We start from the raw sequence: 16,150 nt of genomic DNA on the forward strand, positions 1-16,150 counted from the left end.
GTCAAGTATAGCTACCTAAACACACAAACTCCGTATAGTTATTCTGAAGAAAAGGACTGTAATAAATGGCGATAATTTAAACTGCTGCTTTAGCGATGCCAAAGTTCTCTTAGTTGTGACGGATTAGACTTTAACTGTTGTGATTTCAAGGGATTGAATCATTTAAACTATTTAAATAAAATATATCTAACATAAAATTTAACACATTCTACCTTTTCCTAGTTAGGCACAATATTAATGTACATTTTCATTATAAAAACACAAATTACAAAGTGGTTTAATATGTGTGTAAAGAGTTCAATTTTAGATTCTTCGACCCAAAAATTTTCTTGGATATCTTCAGACGAGTATGATTACATTTTTGTGGTGTGCATAACATCTTCTTATTTCCTTTTTATTTTATTCGTTTAATATATCAAACACAGCATCATTAAATTCAACTATGTAAATGTGTATAATGGTATATATCAATTTAAACCATTTTGCATTAAAATCTTGTATTTAATTTATTTTTCGTCCAATCGTTACATAATTGAATACGTAACTGAAGATGTTATATAATAATCTATTTGTCTGGGCGACCGCACTTGTTAGGAAGGTCCTATAAATCTGGAAATTATTGGATAGGTTTATCCTGGTCTATAGAAAACTTGTAATTATTTGCCTGTCAGAAAGTTAAAACTAAAGGTGATAATACGATTCTAACACTTTTACATTGGTCCTACGGGTTACAATGGCAGAAAACATACCACCTTTGAATAAATACATTTATAGACAGTCTGAGTACAATCACAATACTCTTTGCAAATGAGAAATTGTTGCACCTGATGAGACAATGTGAATACCTCGTCTCCTAACCTAAATTACACTATATTCTGTAGTCTGATTGCCTCTGATGTCGAAACTATGTAAAAAATTCAATTTGAGCTTCTTCGTCGCCAAATTGTCTTGGATATCTTCAGACGAATATGATTTTAGATTCCTAGAGTAAAGTCTGTGAAAACTTCAAATTTCGGGCACTGCACTAAAAGGTAGATGAATTGTAGCGTAACTTATCATTCACACTAGACTGTCAGTAAATTACTGTATGTGTGACGTTACTTTGTTGGATTGATTCATACGAATTTCGTTAAGTTTTGTCTAGTCCTCTGATACCTCGTTGCATTGGTTCGTTGTCCTTTAAAATATACCTACGTATACTGTAATGAAGCTCAACTAAACGGAAAAGTTGCAGCTGCTCAATAAAGCATTTGAAATTAAATGGAGGGATACAAATCTATTTTACTATACAAGAGTCGTCTATATTTTACTGTTTAAAATAACTTTTTGTAAACCATGATATATTTTTCTTTCAAGTAAGTTTTTAAGGATTTAATTTAAAGTTCCAATAAAATATCTTCTTGTTGCAGTACGATACTTGTGAATAATAAATTATATATTAAAATATTTAGTATAAACTCGTTTTGAGTTAGTAAAGACAGATCTTTCACAAAAACTTAATCTAATTTTGTAGAAAACCTCTCAAAAATACTTAAATATACAAAATCTGGAGTTATTCATAAGGTATTACATACCGAACATAAACATAAACAGTCAAACGCACATTAACTTTCTTTCTAATTTATAAACTCAGGGTAACCTAAGATTGACATTTATTAAAATAAAAAACATTGCATGCTTTACAACACAATCTTATTATACTATAATAATCTTATAGGGATAGGAAGTATTACAGTTTTCTTATACATCTTTGAATTATTGTTTAGAACAAATTTTATTAATGGTTCTACTAGCTTCCGTAGTATATAAACGAGTAGTTCCATTGATTTATTAGTGACGATCGGAATTCCCTTCAGTATGTATCTGAGGCCACAATAGCTAGACCACATGTTACTAGTTCACTGCTTGGGTGTTGTATATAGCACAAAAAACTGTGTCACGGTTCCCATACCATGTATGTTTAATAAATTAGATGTAATAATATGAACCTGTTCTAGTAACATATATTACCTTTTTCGAAGATAGTTGAAAAACCATAATTTATACTCCAATAATCATTAAACAATATTTAAATATTTTATACTATGGTGAGAATATTTCGTTTTAAAAGTGGTTAAGTAATATTAATATATACTTTCTTACACGTTAATAAATACAATACCCTTATCGTATCAGACGACGGAAGTAGATGGAAATTTGGACAACGGAAATATTTTTTAATTTATTCTCATGTGGATTAACAAGTAATGAACATCTATAAAACAAGGTATAATTATTTTCTTTTAAGGAAATTTCATAGAAAACTTCTAACCCATTTAATTTTGTTGTCAATATTTCAGCTTCCCTATAGCCATTTCTTAATAGCATGAAACTTTTAAAGATATTTACGTGCAATAAATATCTAGAACACTTTATAAGGTAAGCCCTGTTAAGTATACAAATAGTAATATAAAATAAATATTTCAATGTGTATAGTATTGTAAGTATATATATATACTATTTCAATGAATTGTCAATGAGCTGTCGTTTTGTACTGGGTTGAGACGGAAAGCTTTATTTTCCATTTTTTTTCTTTTGTCAAGATCTTTAAAATTATTATAACTTAATGTGTTTATATATTTACAAATTTTAAACCGCCCCACCCCCAATATCCCATTGTAGGGGGAATGGGCAATGTAGTAAAATTCACTAAAACGTTCACTTTTAATACTTGGAAAGGTCTCCCGAGATTCATCTCTCCATGTGTATCCGTTAAAAAACTAACCAGAGTTTAACCATACCTTTAACTCACACTTTATAATAATGTGGAGAGTAATACTTCACCGTGCTCTGAATTCATGCTCTCGTTCAATAATTATGACAAAATACCAAATGTAAATCGTTTTCTTAACAAACAATAATTGTTTTATATAAGCAATAAGCTGTATAAATTACTAAACCTTCACTAAACTATTGACCAAGATGGCGCTGTAAATGTTTAGAACATCGAACAGATTTTTATCCGAATGTATTAACATATAAAATAGAACTATATTATGACAAAGTCAGTATAATTTTATTACTATCTGAACATTAGCCTTTTAGTGAGGGAATGGAGGTTATTTCTGTCTGTCTGTGTGGCTGCATTTATCTCAAGAACAAGTGACTCTCAGACTTGCAATTTTGCATGAAGTTTCATTTTGATATAAGCAACATAGATTTCAATGATGGTGTGTGTCACGCCGTGGGGTTTGGTTGCTTGCTAACGAACATTTTTATATTGGTCATTAGGTTAACCATAACTGTTACAAGAAAGTCGCAAAATAAATTATTTTAACGCTTAATTGAGTATAATAATATGTCGTTTAAACATGTGACATAGTGACCTTGTGATTTTGGCATCTAACTGTGCAAAGCCTGTTATGTAACAAGTGATGTATAGTGATCTTTTCTAGTATGAAGCACAGTATATACGTGAATATAATTTCTTTAACCATTTACCAATAAAGAGTTATTTTGGATTTAAACGCTTTAATAACAAAATAGGTTATACGATTTCATGCGCAAAGTCACGAACGCAATAGCCTAACGCAATTCAAGACAGCCTTTGAGAATGAATTGAGTTATTTCTGTGTACGAAGTAACTCCTCTCTATAAGATTCTCCAATTGATTTCTCTCGGGTATTTAATCACCAATAATTCAGTATTTTTGGTTTACTTCCTCGTGTATCACAACTAAGTTTTGAAACTACCTATCTTATTAAAATGAAGTGATCAGATTGTTGTTAATTACAATTTTAAATTATCAAAAATAAGGAATCAAATTTGAGTTTAAAAACATTTTCATTATTAAAAATAATTGTTACAATTGAATATAAATTAACTTCACGTTTGGGAAACATGGTTACTTTGTTATAAACCAGTACTTGGATAAAAACATATTTTTTATTTATTTTTAAAAACTATAATTATTTATTTTTGCATGCAACGTCATAATCTTTGAGTTAGGCTCAATTTATTTTACAAATAGATACTAGGTATTTTATTGTTTATTTATTGGCTGCCTATTGATATAAAGATTGATTCCTTCCCAAGTAAAGGCTGGCCATACGTTTAGAAAATGTGCATTTTAAAATCACCTTCTGCACATGTTAAAAGTCCATGTTTTTACAACTGAGACACTATTATATGCCAGAGTGTCAACAGTTTGCACTCCAAAGTGATTTAGGAGTACCTTTCAGTGGCTCGATGTTAACTCGACCGTTATCACTGTAACACGTTCAGCTCTCCATGTACGCTGCCGGTCACCACATCAAACCCATGTTTCTCGTTCTGACTGGCTCTCACCTGGGTTTTGGAATTTGTTGGCGTTAACTGCACGTGAACTTGGAATTACATCATTTGTTAGTTTTAATTAACCTTAGTATAGAGATATGAAAATCGGTGCTTGCTCCAATATAATAAATGACTCAAGAATATTTTTCCACAGCATATAACATTTTCTACATTTGTCTGTTCAATATTTCTTGCTTGAATTCATTGCGAAACTTGCCCTAATTTAGTTGCTGTAGACGTAATGAAATTTCACCTAATGTCTGCATTTGAATATAATCTTTCGTCACCATTTCTTGACTCAAAGACAAAACTCGATCACAAAGTTATATTGGACCTATAAACAGAACACGATCTGGTTAACACGGTACTCATGTATTTTATAACCGGGTCAAATGAAACTTAGCTTCGATGACATAATTCTACATTGCTTGGATCATTTCGGTTAAAAGTCTTATTCAAACTCTAAATATAAACATGTTTTTGGTTCAAGAGATCCCCTTCCTTAAACTTGAACTTTATAACCCAACTTTATTACTTAACTTTATTCCATTTAGGTTAGGTTTGGCGGTTTACTAAATTTTAAATATTTTTGGATATAAAATTATGGCATTACATTGATGTGGAGTATATTAATTCTTCATATAAAATAGTGTTTAAGATGCCTTATATATTATTAACAATTACTTCAGTATATTTTATGTCAATACTTTGATGTTTTCGAACTGGTGATGGATACTGTATAAAATAACATCCAGTAAGTGTTTTAATTCAACATCTTTGTGCCATTTGCCCGTAAACTAATACATATATGTACTAATGTGATATTCATAGATATTGACGTAATATACGCAAATAAAAACATTCCTCATCTTGTCCCGAGTTAGCGAAAAAAGACAGGAGGTCTCGGAAGCGCGCCCCTCCCAAACTCGGAGCAAAGCAAAAAAAAAAAAAACAATCACATGCCACTAGTGGGAAGAGACACAAAGCGAGACAAAAATTTCCAGAACAAGATATAATTATTAGGTGGCAAACATCTTTACACAAAAGTACAATTACTTCAGCACCACGGTGCACCGCGTAACTTAAAAACTAAATAACAACAATAAATAGAATTTCAATAATGACAATAACATAATAAATAAATAATATAATATACTAAATAACATAATATCAGGTACGGCAGTAGTAAATATAAAATGTTTAACAGGTAATTTTTATGAACTGAGGGGAGGGAAAAGGTTGTAGAATTTCTAGGGCCCACTAATTTTAAAAAGTAATTTGGTTTCAAGTTTGTAGCCGAAAATTAAAAAAAATATTTAAAGCCAATTTTCGAAGGAGGCGGGGGCTTAGTTGCCTCCACGAATCCGAATTAAAGATGAAATCCTCCCCTTCAGTTCATGTAACTAAACTAAATAAACACTGGCTAATATACTAGCCCTCCTCCAGATCTAACATCTGGCAGCGCTCCATACAAGCCAATCCTCTCAAGTGGTATAAGAAGAAGAAAAAAAAACATTTTTGATCCAACCTTGTTCAAGATGAATACAGGCGCTCCGGTTGGATGCCGGTACAGTAGCGCTGGCAGGGCGCGGAGCATTCCATTTTGGTTTCAGTATGTTACCATTGGGGCAGACTCTAACAGGAACCCTAACAGGAAACGAAGTCCTGAGCAGGAGGCAGACAAAACACGATCCTCCTGAAATATTGAGAGGCGCCTCTCTTGGAGAAAGAATTAAAACAGAAAGAGAGTTTAAAACGACACCAACAGGGAAAACCAGGGGTGATCAGTCCCCGGACACCCCCGCAGCCGCACCAGTATCCAGAGCATGACCAGAGGTGTCACCACGGAAGGCCTTCAGATTAGAAACGTGGGCCTTCCGCCACAACCTCCCCGATACGGGATCAACCCAACTCAGCAGTAACTGGGGAGAGAAAACGAAGAATCCGGTGAGGACCTGTCCACCGATAGCAAAGTTTGGCTGCCCGTTTATCCACGGCCGAACTGACCGGATGGGCCTTACAAAAAGACCAAGATTCCCCCACCTGGAAGAGGTTAGCAATACGGTCCCTTATTGAATTTTCTCCTCACCCTTTCCCTAGACTGTAGGAGCTTAAACCCTGACTGCCTCCCAAGTGTCACTCACATTGGGAGTACCAGGCACTTGGTAGAAGACTATCCAGACTCCAGAGATTAGACAAGGGATCAGAAGGAGGACGACTAAACATGGACCTGAAAAGGCGTGGAATCATGACTCTCGTGAAGAGCAGAGTTGAAGGCTAACTGAAGCCAGCTCAGGTTTTCGTCCCAGGTAGTTTGTTTCTCGGCGTGATAAGCGATGAGGGCGGCTCTGAGATTGCGGTTTTGAACCGCTCAGCATGAGAAGGCTGGGGGTAGTAAGGAGATGTCGTAAACATGTTTGATTCCATGCCCAAAACAGAAGCGATGAAACTCCCTCGACACGAATTGTGTGCCGTTGTCTGAGACAAAGGTGGCGGGCACTCCAAAATTCTGTAGAAGTCGGGACTTGAGTGCCTTGACGGTGAGCGACGCCGTGGCACTCCTAAGAGGAATCAACCAGCAAAACTTAGAGAAAGCATCCACAGCTACAAGCAGGGAGGTGTTCCCTGACTTGCTACGGGGAAAGGGTCCCACATAGTCAATGAAACACTTTTTCAAGAGGCCGCTCCGCCACCTCGGAGGAAAGAAGTCCTAATTTGGTATTTTGTGCAGGTTTACTGACCGAGCAAAGATGACAAGCTCGTACTCTACCAGCAATGTCTCTGTCCATACTCTTCCAGATAAACTTATCTCTGATTTTAGCGATGGTCTTGTGAATCCCTAAATGGACCGCCCACGGGAGAAACATGAAAATAGGAAAAGACCATCGGTATGAGGGCACTCGGCAGAACAATCTTGGGACCACCTCCGCGTCGGGCACGACAGCAGAGGACACCCTTGGACAAGAAGTAAGGAGAGTGGGCTTCTCCCTCCTGGAGCTCACCAATGATGTTTGACAAACTCGGGGTCTTGAATTTGGTGAGAGCCAAAACTCTCAAAGGCAGCAGGAAATCCAACCTCACAGTCCCACACAACGGTGCTTGAGAATCAACAGGATCGCTGGGTAGATGATACATTCTAGAAAGAGCATCGGCGACGACGTTTTGGGTGCCGCGAATGTGCTGCACCCTGAATTTAAAGGCCGCAATTTTGACAACCCAGCGACCAATCTTCCCGAGTTGTCGAGGATGGGCCAATAGCCAGGAAAGAGCCTGATTGTCAGTTTCCAGCAGAAATTCGGAATGCTCTAGGAACCTCCGAAACTTATCCATTCCGAAAACGGACCGCCAGACACTCCAGCTCATAAATAGAAGATTTCTTTTCCTGAAGGGTCATAGTCCTAGATGCAAAAGCTATAGGTTGCCGAGCGCCGTCGAAATTCTTGAGAAAGCACAGCTCCTACAGCACAGGATGAGGAGTCCAGTCTGCAAGTTGAAGGGCCTACTAAAGTCCGGTATTCGCAGCACAGGAGGTTGGATAATGGCCTCCCTAAGCAGTTGAAAAGCACGTTTCTTGATTCTTCACCCCAAACGAACTTTGCGTCTTTCCTTCTTAAAGCGTTCAGAGGGGCGGCCACCTCGGCAAAGTCAGGAATAAACCTACGGTAGAAATTAACCATGCCGATGAATCTGGCAACACCCTTGGCATCCTTCGGAGGAGGAAAATCCCGAATGCCTTGGGTCCTGGCAGGATCTATAGATACACCCCTAGACGACACGAGGTGACCGAGAAACGATATTTCAGACTTGGCGTAAGACACCTTCTCCGGATTGACGGTAAGGCCAGCCCTACCCAACCTAACCAAGACCTCCTCAAGATGTTTAACGTGTTCCGTGAAAGACTCACTGTAGACCAGAAGATCATCAAGATAATTAAAGACATACCTGAACTTCACATCGTGGAAGATGGAGTCAAGCAACCTAGTTAACGTTTGGGCCCCCACAGCTAGCCCCATCGGCACAGATCGGTACTGATACAAATTCCACGGAACACAGAAGGCCGTGAGAGGACGTGATTCCTTCTTCAACGGAATCTGATGATAGGCTTGGTTGAAATCAAATATAGTAAAAAAATTGGCCTTACCGAACCAATCAAAAGCAGAATGGAGATCGGGGAGAGGCACTGAGTCTATTTCAATCTTGGCATTAAGTTTTCTTAGGTCGACCACCATACGATTTTTTCCATTCGGCTTTGGAACCAAGAACGCTGGACTGGCATACGATGAGTTTGAAGGCTCAATAACTTCTTGATCCAAGAGATCCTTGATGATACCACGCATAACCTCCATCTTTGGAGGAGCCAACTTGTATGGGTGGGAGCGTACTGGCTGAGTGTCAGTCAGACGAATTTCATATTCAATAAGATGGGTAGAAACCGAGCTTGGGTGTGAGGACCTCCGGAAATCTTGAGCAAAGCTCACGGAGAACCCCAGCTTGCTCCTCATCCAAGTGACCGAACGGGTCCCCAGGGGCAGAACCTTCCTCACACTCCACCTCAACAACCTGCGGTGTCGATTTGACATTATCAGAAAAGGGGACTGACACTCGCGATTGAATTTGAAATAAGACTTGGCCCGCCTGAAGATCCAGCACCAAACCAGTTCTTTTGAATAAAATCCGCCCCCAAAATACAATCCATACTCAGGTCCTGGGCCACAAGGAAGCTCCACACCCATGAAAAACATTCAACCTTAAACTTGATTGAAGCCTTCTTCGAAATTGGAAGAGGAGAATTAGAAGCAGTCCAGCAAGTTAAAGAAGACTTCCTCGGTGTGCTTCACCAAACCTAACCTTGAAATGGCTTCAAAAAGACGGGAAGAGATGAGGCTACAGGCTGACCCGGAATCAACTAGGGCCTTATGCACTGAGTCTCCCACTAAGATATTGATATAAGGGCACACCGAAGATTGCTGTCCTAAGCCGTAGGTTTCCCTTTTTCTGCTAGGCTCATAGTGTCCAAACTATTAATCAAATTTTTCGCACAGGTACTATTTTTTTGAAATTTTTTTCTTAGACCTCGGGTAACTTCAGATAAAAAACCCCCCTTTGATCTAGTTTTTTGGACCAGTGCGATATCTCCTAGGACACTCCCGACGAGTATGACCTCGTTCACCACAGGCATAGCAGATGGGTAGACGAAGCCCACCAGAGTGATGTGGCCCATCCACGGGATTCTGTACGGCCGTGACAGCCCTGGAGGGCTGGATGGAACGATGATTGTTCCTCTCCGCCCTCTGCCGGTCAGCAAAATGCACGCTGCGCGAAGCAATGCACAGACGGTCCAGTTCAGAAAAGGTGGAAAGGGCGACCAGCAAAAACTAGACGGGACCTCTCTTCAGGATTGAGACCCTCAAGAATGGGTGGTGACCACAGTACCTTCAGGGATATCGAGCCTTAACACCCTATCAGTGTCCTCACCTCGGCCACAAACTTTGCCAAACTCTCTTCGTTGCCCTGAGGCCTAAAGAATTTCTCCACACGGAGACGTTCCCTCAACGGACCAGGAACAAAGAAATCCAATGCCTCCCTATGAAAATCATCCAGGGTACCACCCCTCTGGAGAACTCGAACCAGACAGTCACCCAAAGGTGGCCTACAAAACGGAGAGATGACATGCAGGAAGCTCGCTCCTTGAAGACCAGGCAAGTCATGCAGTCGCAGAATCTCAGAAAGAAACCGCAGCAAGGCTTTAGTATCTAGGACCATCCACCGTTGGTAGTCGCTGCAGCAACGGGGTAAGTGGGTTTGGAAGCTTGTGATACTGAACAAAGGATCCCGTCATCACAGTCCCCAGTCCTCCAGATCCAGCAGGCATTTTGGGTCCACAGGCCCCCGGGCCCCGTCCACACCAGACACCCCCGACGCCTCGCCCACATCAAAATCAGCAACAACTGACCAGGGATCCGGCATTCACCCTTAACAGCCGCAGCAGAGTCAATCGAAGACAAAGTTTTTTCAGGAGCCTTTGCCCCTCGTCCCTCTCGAGTTACAGTCAGCAGGCCCGTTCAACCAAGGTGATGCGTTCCTCCAACCACTCCTTATCACCAGAACTAGTAAGCTTGGCTCTAAGTAGCGACAGCCTCATATGTTAGATGGTTAAGCCGGGAGCAAATACCTAGCCCTCTCTCGGCCAGTAGGCGGCGACTCCAACCAGTCCTCCTGACTATTCTCAAACGTCTCCAACTTAGCCTCTAAAATAGGCCTCTGCTTCTGGAATGTCAAATCTCTAGGCCAGGTAGTGTCCAGGTCCATGTTATCCCGCAGTTGCTTCCGCATGGACTCGCAGTCGGAACCCGGAGTGAGCCCACGAGCCAACAACTCAAAATGGAGATCCTCCTTCAACAAGTATTCAGGCACCAGAGAGACAGGCATGATAAATAAATAAAGACACAGACTAACAAGCAACACACTGACTCGAAGTCAACAACTAACAAATTAAAATTAGTAAGGCGACAAGAGAATAACTTAGTGAGACAACACTCTCAGCAGGGTCCCCAGAATTCCTGCCGTCCACGAAACATGGCAGCGAAACCAAAATACCGCAACAAAACACTACGCCGTACCAGAACAAAACCAGAAAAAAAAACAACGATGACAAAGTATAACAAAAACACACAAGTAACAATAATCAGAAAATAAATAAACAAGTTCACACACTTCCTGTCGATCGGCGAAAAAATTAGCACAGCGAGACGGCACAGGCGCAGGAAGTCAACTAACCAACTTCAAACTCGTGCCTCTCACCACCAGTGGCAAAACAAAAACCCCGGGCCCGCAGAAGGTTTAAAAACACGAAACCACGCTCTGCTACCATTTTGACCCGAGTTAGCGAAAAAAGACAGGAGGTCTCGGAAGCGCGCCCCTCCCAAACTCGGAGCAAAGCAAAAAAAAAACAATCACATGCCACTAGTGGGAAGAGACACAAAGCGAGACAAAATTTCCAGAAACAAGATATAATTATTAGGTGGCAAACATCTTTACACAAAAGTACAATTACTTCAGCACCACGGTGCAACCGCGTAACTTAAAAACTAAATAACAACAATAAATAGAATTTCAATAATGACAATAACATAATTAAATAAATAATATAATATACTAAATAACATAATATCAGGTACGGCTAGTAGTAAATATAAAATGTTTAACAGGTAATTTTTATGAACTGAGGGGAGGGAAAAGGTTGTAGAATTTCTAGGCCCACTAATTTTAAAAAGTAATTTGGTTTCAAGTTTGTAGCCGAAAATTAAAAAAAAATATTTAAAGCCAATTTTCGAAGGAGGCGGGGGCTTAGTTGCCTCCACGAATCCGAATTAAAGATGAAATCCTCCCCTTCCAGTTCATGTAACTAAACTAAAATAAACACTGGCTAATATACTAGCCCTCCTCCAGAATCTAACATCTGGCAGCGCTCCATTACAAGCCAATCCTCTCAAGTGGTATAAGAAGAAGAAAAAAAAAACATTTTTGATCCAACCTTGTTCAAGATGAATACAGGCGCTCCGGTTGGATGCCGGTACAGTAGCGCTGGCAGGGCGCGAGCATTCCATTTTGGTTTCAGTATGTTACCATTGGGCAGACTCGCCGCACCATTCCGTTGACGGCACTCACGGGGATCCTGCCGAAAGTAGTGGAGTTAGCCAGCCATGGGGAAACGGGAAAGAGCAGAGAACAGCCAGAAACACAGTAGCTTCTCCGAACGTGTCTCCGAACAGTCGCCGGTGCCGGTGCCGGTGAACAGCTGGTCGGTAAACTAGTCAAGGTCAACCAGCTGACCTCGACCAATCAGTCCAACCAGGCAGAAAATCAATACTTGACGGAGTGACTCCCCCACCGACTGACAAGAGTGGCCGAGGTGGGAAAAATAATAGACAAAAATAAAATTGTCCAAACTGAGCCCCGGCTCAATCTGATGATGACGAATAGTTTCTATATGTACATTTTACATTTTGTATTATAGCACTTTGCCATCTCTTGCAATGAATTACTTTTTTGTAACTTATAGAGGAGTTTAAAAAAAACATAACATAACATAACAATCTGAAAATTTAAGCTAACTGCTATCTCATATCCAGATAGTAAACGCATTTTTCGTCACTATTGTTACTTCTTGTATGTATTCATTTGTATCTGTTACATACTTTAAATTATAAGAACTGTTAAATCCTTAATTAACCCTACTAAAAATTAATATTTCAACTAAATAATAATTATAATTAGAGCAAAAAAACCCAAATATTAAATTAAATATGGTAATAATAAAAGAACTATTTAATATAATTTGATAGGAAGCAGAATAGGAAGTATATATTGACTGTTTGAACTGTTCTGATCTGGATTTAGTTCACCCAGGGAATTACTAACTATGTTCTAATATTTAAACCAGTAAATTATTCACGTTAGTGCTATTAAAAAGAGTGAAGACCAAATGCCTATTTGATAATGCAAAAATTACGTATTGCTTTATGGGCTGTACAAACATACCATTTTTTACAAATAGTTTCCTGACAACATTTAGCTTTAATAGTTTTTGTCCAATGTTTAAATTTAAAACAAATTTAATTATTCTTTAATTTAGGAAATAATTTAAATAAAATTTATATAAAGTTAAAGTTTTGAATTTTCGAAAAGTTAAACTATTGCAATTAGCAGCAGGTGAAAGTAAACAACAAAGTCGTGTTAACATGACGTATGGAATTATATAATTTATTCATTTTCCCTTAACGGCAAATAATTAATTTTGTTATTTTGAGCAAGCTCAAAATGTTCCCCCCCCACCCCCCCCCCCCCCCACCCCCCCCCCCCCCCACCCCCCCCCCCCCCCACCCCCCCCCCCCCCCACCCCCCCCCCCCCCCACCCCCCCCCCAAATTACTTTCACCAATAGATTTTATAGAGTTAAACCATCATTTGTGGTAAATTAAACAGAACACTCAGATGTGTATTCAAAACCACATAATAAACTAGTTCACCCAAATCCACCACCATAACCCCGTACTGTCAAATGCTATAACGATTTAATTCTTTTGAAACTTTAGACTAGAAAAAAGTGCTAACTATTGTATATATCTTACGTGTAATGGTTCCAGAATGTTTTCGGCAGTTACCAGGAAGTACGAATAGGATGATTTTCGTTTATTTGATACAGTTATAGGTAAAGTATATTGAAAGTATTTGAAACAGTACGCATAAATTAAAAAAATTACATCCTTGTGTTACCATTCACTTTGGCATTATTCAGGACAAAATTTAATTTCAGTTTGAATATATTACAATATGTATAGATTTTATGGAAGTTTTGCTAAAACAGAATTAAATTGTACGAATTACGTCCTTCAGTTTGTCAAGATTTTCCTGAATATCGACCCACACTTTCATTGGGTGTGGAAATAGCAGATGACGAGAGTAATCTCAACGCTATTTACCCAAACGAGGCCCTGGCAGGTTTACTGTGGTTCTTAACGATCACGTTCGTGTACGGCACCAAGATTGCAGCGGTGTATAGGGCATCACAGAACTGTACGACTCGTCCCTGTTTTGTTACTGCTCGCTTATTGTGAGAAAGACGAGCTGCGAGAGGAGATAGACCGCAACTCTACATTCGGTTAGAGATTTAACTGGAGTATTATTTATCCATTTACATTATTACTGGCGTTTTCCAGAGCCTGTCTGAAGGTGTTCCAGTTTATCCGGGGATTCTTTCATCCTAGGCAGAGACAACATCGGGTTTCCGCCTTACAGCACTCCCGCCTGTTACCCACCTTCCAACACTTAAAAACAAAGGCCTTTACCTCTCCTGTCGGGGCCTCTGCAGTCTGCAGCATGTAGGTGGCCGAAACCGAAGCAAAGGAAGTAATTTATCACCTCCAACCTTCAACGGATCCTAAATTTGACCCAATCGACATTTATACGGGCCTGCTGGGCGCGCGCTCCGTTAATTGTACAATGGCCATTCTCTGCATCTGCATATTCGGATGAGTCACGGAAATATTAAAATTCTCTGCGTCAGTTCCCAGTGATGGCGGCCTTGACCTCCTCGACCGAGGGGAGACTGTCAAGGTTACGGATTTCTAAGGCGGCCATCGGCTCTAGACTTCGAATTGTTCCACTAGCCCCGATCGCATCCTCAATGCAGCACTGAAGTGGTCACGGTTCGGGGTTTTCCTTGCAAGTTCCAACCAGACACCTCCTGTTCTTGTCTGCCTGATGGCCCAAACCTCAATCCCCGAAGCCATCAGGTTTTACTGTAACGTGTATCTCCTTTAGCAGGTCCACACAAGTTCTGCTAGCAGCCGGCCCTTATAAGAACCACCTCCGGACGAGCCTTCTTTGGGAATTTTTGCCTTGATGGTGTCATCCTGGGCGATCTAGTAACAACTTCGATCAGTTATCTCTCTACGTTAGCCACCCGCTTCTACTTTCTACGGGTTCTCTTACGGTCTGCCGAAATAAGCTGCCATGGACTCTCCTTGCTGAGGTCCCTGACTACCTCCTGCATTGAAATTGTGGGTATCGGAGATCCTGTAGAAGAGAAAGGCGCCCACACAGGTCCCTTCTTTGTGTTCAGAGCGAGTATGGACAAACCCGACATCGTGGCCATGCTCTTGTACAAAACCGCTCTCTTTTCTTCCATGACTTCCAGTGAGGCGTTGGGCAATGCCTCCTTCGTCTTCTGTAACCCCTGCTCTAGAGGAAGGAGATACCGAGTGATTACCCTAGCGAAGCGACCCATCGGCAGAACGAATTTACAATTCTATGGAAGGGAGCATGTCACAAGTAACGAGAAGTAATGACGCACTCAGCTCGGGTAACCCCGTGGTCCGTGTAATCATAAAAATATATGACCTCCTGGAGTAAACCTATAATACCTAGCTAGCCTTAACAGGTCTCTCTGCCTATTATGGTAGCCATTTAAGGTTTTGAGAAAAAATGATTATTATAAATAATTAAATTAGGGAATAATGATAATATCCCATTTTTTTTAAGTATCATAGACCATTACAGAAATTGGTTTCTTAATTAAGTTTTACTAGGACTGTTATTATTTAATATTCTGTACAGTTACAAGATGATAGCATTGAGATGTTATGACAAATATGCCATATTATCAAAGAAATGCAAGCGAGCATATAATTTATAACCAATTAACCAAACCACGCCACCAGACATAGGCACTTTATATGCTCATATCGATTTTATCCTTGTTTATAGGTTTCACGACAAGAGTACTTCTGAATATTTTTAAAACTGTTAGAAGTTTTGTTAACGTGCAAACTAATATACTCATACCATCAGTACAAATTTTATATTGTGTTCCAATACATTTTCTATTTCGTACCTCAAGTGGACAGCTGCATACTAAATCTACCGTTGTCATGATTATTATAACGTAAGTTATGTTGTTCCTGTTTCTAGAGTTTAAAACGTACAAGAACAGGCATTTTCACCAACGCTCATTTATAAAAGTAAACAAATTATAGTAATAAGGTATTCTATCGACTGACGTTGGAACGAGTAAACAATACGTACAATCACAGTGTTGTCCTTGCACTGCTTTAGAACTGTCCATTTGAAGTCGACTCGACTCCTGTTATTGTCACATAAGTATGGTTTAGATCGGAGCTATTCTATTGGATTTGAATCTGGAACGTTTTCAGTTAATAGGAATTTAATTCTGTTAACTGTTATATTGTTTGTTCTCAACGTTTACAAGAATAATATGAATGTTAAATCTTCTTGATAATCATTACGCTTAAATTACTTAACACAATTAAATGAAT

General features: G+C 39.5%; 1 protein-coding gene across 1 annotated transcript in view; it reads left to right on the forward strand.

Annotated features, from left to right (window-relative positions):
• The window catches only part of LOC124355940 (piggyBac transposable element-derived protein 3-like), a 76,569-nt gene extending 62,371 nt beyond the window's left edge, over positions 1-14,198 (forward strand). The window contains exons 4-5 of the mRNA XM_046807091.1: positions 13,710-13,926; positions 14,033-14,198. Coding sequence (XP_046663047.1) covers positions 13,710-13,926; positions 14,033-14,198 — 383 coding nt within the window. The remainder of the gene's footprint in view (positions 1-13,709; positions 13,927-14,032) is intronic.
• Positions 14,199-16,150: the final 1,952 nt, after the last annotated feature.

This window comes from Homalodisca vitripennis, chromosome 2, assembly GCF_021130785.1.
Source record: "Homalodisca vitripennis isolate AUS2020 chromosome 2, UT_GWSS_2.1, whole genome shotgun sequence".
Classification (NCBI taxonomy): Eukaryota; Metazoa; Arthropoda; class Insecta; order Hemiptera; family Cicadellidae; genus Homalodisca; species Homalodisca vitripennis.